The 7261-nt window shown below is 55.4% G+C and overlaps 1 protein-coding gene across 1 annotated transcript; it reads left to right on the top strand.

Annotated features, from left to right (window-relative positions):
• Positions 1-294: 294 nt before the first annotated feature.
• PSMA7 (proteasome 20S subunit alpha 7) lies at positions 295-5963 on the top strand. The gene is made up of 7 exons (XM_040638547.1): positions 295-500; positions 2462-2588; positions 3137-3261; positions 3928-4050; positions 4539-4658; positions 5333-5395; positions 5750-5963. The coding sequence occupies exons 1-7, from the start codon at positions 405-407 to the stop codon at positions 5840-5842; spliced, it is 747 nt and encodes a 248-aa protein (XP_040494481.1). The 5' UTR covers positions 295-404; the 3' UTR covers positions 5843-5963.
• Positions 5964-7261: the final 1298 nt, after the last annotated feature.

The following is a 7261-nucleotide window of genomic DNA, read 5'->3' as shown; positions in this document are numbered from 1 at the left end:
GAGGGGGCTGGGGGGGGGCGGCGGGCGCGGGGGAGCCGCGCCGTGGGCTCGCCCGCCCGCCCCTGCCGCCCCCGCGCCGCCCCCTGGGCCCGCGCGCCGCGCCTCCACGCCGCCCGCCCCCGCCGCCGAGTCCCAGGCGGCACCCCCGGCGGCCTCTGCGCACCTCGCGCCTGGGCCCCGCCGCCGCGCCGCACCCCCGCGCCCGGCCGCCGGTGGTTCGGCCCGGCCCCGCCCCGGCGCGCGACCACCGACGCCGCCGACGCCGCCGTGCGCCGGCCGCGCAGTGCGCGGGGGCGGGGCCGGGCGGGGGCGCGCGCGCGGGCGCAAAGACGTCGTGAGTCGCGGGCTGAGCGGTCGTGAGTGTGCGCTTTTCTCCGGCCCCGCCGCCCTTCCGCGCCGCCGGCATGAGCTACGACCGCGCCATCACCGTCTTCTCGCCCGACGGCCACCTCTTCCAAGTGGAGTACGCGCAGGAGGCCGTGAAGAAGGGCTCGACCGCGGTGAGCGGCGGCCGGCGGGGCCTGGCGCCCGGGCCAGGCGTGGGGGTGGCGGACGCGGGGCGGGGGAGAGCCCGGGGACGGCCGTGCCGACGGCCCCCTTTGTCGCAGCGGTGCGTTCGGCTCGGGGGGCCTTGTGGGGTGGGCACGGCGGCGTTCGTAGGACCCGGGAGCCGGTGGTGTTGCTGCAGGAAACGGGAGGGGGAGCGTTTGTGAGCCGCGGGTGCTGGGGCGGCGGGAGGCTGGCGCTGCCCGCCGGGGCGGTTGCGGTGGACGTGTGCTGCCCAGCGGCTTCAGGGTGCGTGCTGAGCTGCGGAGTACGGTGGTTTTTTCCCTCGGTAGTTAAGAGTGTGTGAGCGGCCTAGGGGACGGCCATTTTGGCGGGTCACCCCTGCACGGCTCTGGGCCCTGCCCATACACCTTGGGCGGCAGAGAGGCTCGGGTGTTGGGCACCGAGCAGCAGGGCGGGCTCGTGGAGGGCTCAGTGAGTCTTTTAAGTATGTGAGCAACTTAGGGGAACCGCATCCCGGAGGTTCCCTCTTAGGGACTTCCCCACTAGGGAAAGGACTGCCCTCAAGGTCCGGGTGGGCTTCTCGAACAGAGGGAAGCAGGTTCTGTGTCGACGGTGCCGCTCCCTCCTGGGTCTGGCTGCTGTGCCACAGGGAGCCCTCCCCCGTGTTGGGCATGTGTTGATGCATTTTCCTGTTGGCATCTGAGCACAAACTTGCCATCTTGACCACTATTTGAAATTTAAATTTGGGATGTCTTTGAGACACCTGTTGGTTTGCTTATTGGTCAAACTGTGTGATGGTTTTTGTTGGTTGGTTGATTTACCACCTGCTGTCTCAGAGACTTGAGCCAGAACAGATTGAAAGTATACACAACTCTGAATTGTAGTGTTTTCATTTTCTGAATCTCTTCTGAAATTAAGGTTCAAAATCCATCTTGTGACCTATCTTAAGTTAAAGAGTACTGGAAGGGAGCTGCTTGGGACACTCCCCCATCTCCTAGTACTCCCTCAGGCCAGCCAGGGTGGCTGGCTTTGCTTAATCCTCCCAGCAACTCTGGGCCTGGTCTCCCCCCACCACAACCCCCAGGGAACTTGGAAGATCATTTAAGATAGGAGAACGGACCTCAGAGTCAGAAACACTGCAGACCAGTACTTCTCAACTGCGGGGCGAGGGGTGGGGGTTGCATTTTGCACACCAGGGGGCATTTGGCAATGGGTGGTGACATTTTTCTTTGCCCAGGATTGTGAAGTGCTAGTGGCTGACCTCTAGGGGTAGAGGTGGGCGGGGCAGCCCCACCTCAAAAGAATCTGCGAGCCCCAAAGCCTATAGTACCCTGGCTGAGAAATCTGCTCTAAGCTAAGTCTTGTTGCTTTTATCCAAGTGTTGTCCCATTCGTATCTGCTTCTGCCCTGACAGGGGCCAGTTAGCTGGCCACTGGGGATTTTTCCATGTTTTTAATACATTCCTCTCTCCTGTATAGTATCTGCTACACACAGAGAGCAGTTGACTTCCCAGAAGAGTTATTACAGTTGTCTTTCCACCCTACAGCAAATCAGGCCTTCCCCACAGTCGTGCACATCAGCATGTCATAGTGTAGGAGGGAGTGGGGTGCGTTTTCATTTAATTTCACAACTACAAACACACTGCTTTCAGAGCAGCTGACTTGAATGTCAGGGTTTCAGGCTTAAAAGCCTCGTATCTGACTCTTTGATAGGATAGTTACTTACCGTATTGTAATGGAAACCATGTATCAGTATGTTCAAGGCACAGGACTGGGCACCCCAGGCATGACACCTGGGCTAGCTCTGCCAGAAACAGATCAGCATCTAGTGATCTGCAGGTGTAATGACCAGCCCCAGGTGGTTTGCAAGACCACAGTACCATCTGCTTAGTGCTCTGTGCCTGCTGGGAGAACCTCTTGTCACTTAAGTACTGTGTTGATTTTAATTGAAGGTTGGCGTGCGGGGAAAGGACATTGTCGTTCTGGGCGTGGAGAAGAAGTCAGTAGCCAAACTGCAGGATGAGAGGACTGTACGCAAGATCTGTGCACTGGATGACAACGTCTGCATGGCGTTCGCAGGTGAGTCTCGGGCCAGTGCCCCGTTTCTCAGCGGTCAGTAAAGATCAGCCCTTTGGAGGCTATCTTGGCGGGTTTGCTCTTGAAAGATATGTAAGTTGGTAAACTAAAAATCGTTTAAAAACAGTAGATTTGGATTTGGGCAGGGAGGCTTTACCTTCTCTCTTGGGGGCTTTCTGGAACAAGACCTGTGCTGTTGCCAGTGCGTGATGGGATCGTAGTTACAGTCTCAAGATAGGTCCGGCTTTCCACGGCTACGGCACCCTGCTGCGGGGGTGTGCAGGGCGCCCTCGCTGTTCACGTATCTTCCCGTACTCCTCCCTGCAGGTCCACTGTGGGAAGATCCCAGTTCACCTGAGCTAAACTAGGATTGACTTGCTTTGAGACGCTCACAGAGGCTGGTCATTCCACTGTCAATCACCCAGACGACCTCAGAGCTGGGCGTCAGAGGAATGGTTTGAATACAGCTTCTATCTGGTCACGTGACCCGGGCCACCCCCAGTTGGAGCAGATGAGGCATGGGTCAGGCGGTGTCCTCTCTGCTTTTGCAGGGCTCACCGCTGATGCGAGGATAGTCATCAACAGGGCCCGGGTGGAGTGCCAGAGCCACCGGCTGACCGTGGAGGACCCAGTCACCGTGGAGTACATCACCCGCTACATCGCCAGTCTGAAGCAGGTGGGGGCCCCCTGCCTGTGGCTCGGCTCCGATCACAGAGCAGTCACTGCTGTGTCACACACAGCGTCCTGCCACAGTAGTTTGTGTTACTGCGTGTAGATGTTTGTACGTGTCACTTGAGGGGAAATTGGAACACTGCACTGACTTCATGCAGAGGCCTGCTCTTGGTTCGTACAGTGTAACTTCCTACAGCTTATCCACTTTGGTGGCATTGTTGTCATGTACTGTCGTGGGACAGTCCAAATTCATGTTTCTGGAGGGAAATGGTAGTTTGTGTCTTGACGTCCTGAGTGACTGGGTTACCCAGCGCTTGGATGGTGCTGAAAGCCACCCCCACCCTACGGTGAAACGCTAGTCATTTTAAAACCAATTGTGTAGCCAGAAGTGTGTTGTCAGGAGTAGTTCCAGTGGCCTCGGTTGTGCTCTGTGACGTGGTTCTGGTGATAAGTCTAGCTTTCACGTCTTTCTGAGTAAGAACGCACAGGGGGAAGGAAGACTGTGGAGTGCTCTGGCCTCAGCTCACTCGTCTCCTGCACTGTAGATAACCAGAGAGTGTCTCCATCCCCTCAGCGAAAGCACAGCCACTCCGAACACTGTGTGTGTTCCTCGGGTGGGTTCCGGGCCTTTCATGCTAAGACGGCATTAACGTGTGCCTTATCCCCCCAGCGCTATACGCAAAGCAACGGGCGCAGGCCGTTTGGCATCTCCGCCCTCATTGTGGGTTTCGACTTTGATGGCACCCCCAGACTCTATCAGACTGATCCCTCGGGGACCTACCACGCCTGGAAGGTGAGTCCCTGACCAGACAGAGGGTCTTCGGGTGGTTTTGCCAGTAAAGGAGGTGGCAGAGGACACTGGAAGGTACTGGGCTTCCTGGTGGTTCCAGGTGGCCTTGTCCTCCCAGTGCCTGTGCACACGAACACGCTACCTATCTGTTCCACGATATTTCTGCTGATATGGGAGTAAAGAAGTCATGAAATTTGTTGTTTGAGACGAAGTCCAAGGATAGCGAGGGGTGGGGATACATGGCATAAAGTAAAATTTCCCAGGTGTTTCCAGTGATGAAAAAGAATTCCACTCTTGGTAAGGATCAGCACCAATTCCAAAAAGCCCTTCGGGAAAGGAGGTCATGAGGGGAGGGCCTGGGGTCCAGGCCCCCCTGCTCCCAGGCGCTCTCTCACTGTGACACATGGCTGGCCTCGGCAGCTGTGGCCATGTTCTTGGGCTGGCTCTGGATTGTCTTGCCTTGTACCATATAAAACACATTTCTGTTTCAGGCCAATGCAATAGGCCGGGGCGCCAAGTCAGTGCGTGAATTTCTAGAGAAGAATTACACCGATGAAGCCATTGAGACGGACGACCTGACCATTAAGCTGGTTATCAAGGCCCTCCTGGAAGTGCGTTTGCATTTAAACCTGGTGTTTGGGCTGGGCAAAACGGACAGCACAGCACGGGAGTGGGCCGCTGGTGTACAGGCAGCAGGAAGGGAGGCATCGAAAGCTTTGGTGGTAACGCTGGGCCCTTGAGGGCTTGCGCGGGCCCGGCACAGCCCCGGTGCTCCAGCAGCAGCTCTGCCCAGCCAGAGCAATCAAGGACCAAGTCTGAGAACTCGCCTGAGCGCACACAGATAAGGATAAGCAGAGGCAGTACAGGAACCACCAGGTGTGGCCTCTGCCACTCAGAGCCCTCCCTCAGCCTTGACAAGGCTCCTGCTGCTGCTAAGGTTGGGGAATTAGAACTGGGAATAGTGGCTGGGAGTCATGAGACCTTGGGCTGCGTCAGCACTCTCTGCTGGCAGGTAAAGCCAAAGAGGCAGAGGGGGAGTGGGAAGGCCAGGCTGGGGTCCAGCTGTTGGGGCTTAGTGGTGGGGAGGGCCGTGAGCATAGCTGCTCTATAGAGGGGGCTGTGGGAGGCAGGAAGGGGATTGCCCTGCGGTTAGGACAAAAGCTTTGGGAGCTGGGGCTGCAGGGTGTCCCGCCCTCTCTCCCCTTAAGGGGCAGTATTTGAGGCATTTGCTAGAGCTGTGTGGCCTGGAGGGAGAGGTGCCTGACGTTATTCTCTTCTTTCCAAGGTGGTTCAGTCTGGTGGCAAAAACATTGAACTGGCGGTCATGAGGCGAGATCAACCCCTCAAGGTATTCACGAAGTTTATTTGCTGTCTTTCACTCTGGAACATTCCCAGTGGGGGAGGGATTCTTGTCCTGCTGCTTGAGTGCTAGGAGAGAGGTTCTCCCAGGGCCCCCCACAAATGATGTTCTCTTGGCACACTGACAAGCTGTCAGCAGCCGGGCAGATTTGCTTCTGCTTTTCAGCTGCCTACAGGCAGGCGCCGACAGTTCCTGCATCAGGCGCACACAGCCTGTTTTCCTGTAGAAGCAGCCGTACAGTGCAGTTTGGCCGGAGCCCAAGAGTTCCCTCCCCAAAGGCGGCACTGGCGTGCCAGGGCACCTTGTGTGGCTTGAGGGCTAACCATAAGCTTTCTTCGGTAGATTTTAAATCCTGAAGAAATTGAAAAATATGTTGCTGAGATTGAAAAAGAAAAAGAAGAAAATGAAAAGAAGAAACAAAAGAAAGCATCATGATGATGAAATCTTGTAGTGATTTTTAAATTCAAATCATGGGTATTTCTCAAAATGACGTATAGGCACTTCCATTCCATTCATCTGTCCACTTGTCCCGCAATAAATTTGTTTGTTAACCTTTTCTTAAGAGCGTCTGTGTCTCAGTGCAATTACGACAGCTCGCTAGAGAGTGCAGTCTTCCCCTCGTTTTGGGTCTCCGAGTGCTGTCCTCAGTGGGAGCTCTCCTTCATGTTCCTTGTCAGCAGGCTCTAAGACGACAGGCCACTGGTGGTGGGCAGGGAGTGTCCGCCTTTTTGGTTTGTGAGTCCGAGCAGCTCTAGAAGGGCATGCAGAGTGTGATGGCTGCTGTAGACAGAGGTGTGTGGCACTCCACACGGACACAGAAAACTCCCAAGTTTCCCTCCTTCAGAGGTTCTAACCAGACTGTCCTTGTTGCTTCTTACCTTCACTCAAGTTCCTAATTCACACAGAACATCAAGGACACAAGCACAAATAGTACTCAGTTTAAGTGTCTGAATTCAGAATTTTCCAGAGCAGCAGCTGTGTTCAGAACAAGTCCTGTATTTCTGGTTTGAAGTAGATCAAGCCTTAACATTGCTGTCTTCTCCCCCAAGATTCCTAGTGCTGACAGTCCCCTGCTCTCTCTCCCTCTAGCCAGTGACCGCCCTGCTTTCAGCCTCAGTCCTGGTCCTCAGCGGGGTCTCCACAGGAGACCCTAACCCCCCTTCATCTGCAGCTCTGCTGCTTTGTAGGAGGCTCTGCTACCGGGCCTGCTGACAGAATCCCCTTCTGTCTCCCTGCGCCCCGAGGACATGGCACACAGGAGTCTTTCGTGTCCTTGGGCTGGTTGCCCCTTCCAGCCATGGTGTTAGGACTCCAAGGCTCCGCTTTCCACAGTCTACAGCTTCTCTTGCTGAGTTCTCACTGAATGGCACATACACATTCTATCTTCTAAAAAGGAATAAAAAGGCCCAGGTAGGTTTTAAACTCAGCATAAAATATATAATTGTCAAAATATCAGTTTAAGATTTTAATAGTAAAATTAGTCATAGTGGTAAACTGACTTGACTCTATTTAGGTTCATGAACAGAAACACCTGTCTGGTGCAAGTGCTGAGTCACCTACTTGGTTTAGAATTAGCGCCCTGGCTACCTGCATCTAGCATGTACGCTACGGAGGATTTTAACTTCTTCTTGGCCGAGAGTGTTCCTTATCTGTGTCCACCCCTGCAAGGGAAGGTTGCCAAGAATTTGTTGAAATTTTGAAAGTGACAATGGGGCCCTGACATTGCAGGATGACTCCCTGGGCCCGACGGAACCCTGGGCAGGCACGGAGGGAGATGCGACACGGTGGGCGGGATGGGCCTTGGTCCTCTGACAACTGCTTTCAGGGTTAGCCAGAAACCCATGACAGTGAAAT

The sequence above is a fragment of the Ursus maritimus genome, unplaced genomic scaffold, assembly GCF_017311325.1.
Source record: "Ursus maritimus isolate PB19 unplaced genomic scaffold, ASM1731132v1 scaffold_22, whole genome shotgun sequence".
Taxonomy (NCBI): Eukaryota; Metazoa; Chordata; class Mammalia; order Carnivora; family Ursidae; genus Ursus; species Ursus maritimus.
This window is presented reverse-complemented; position numbering and strand designations above follow the sequence as displayed.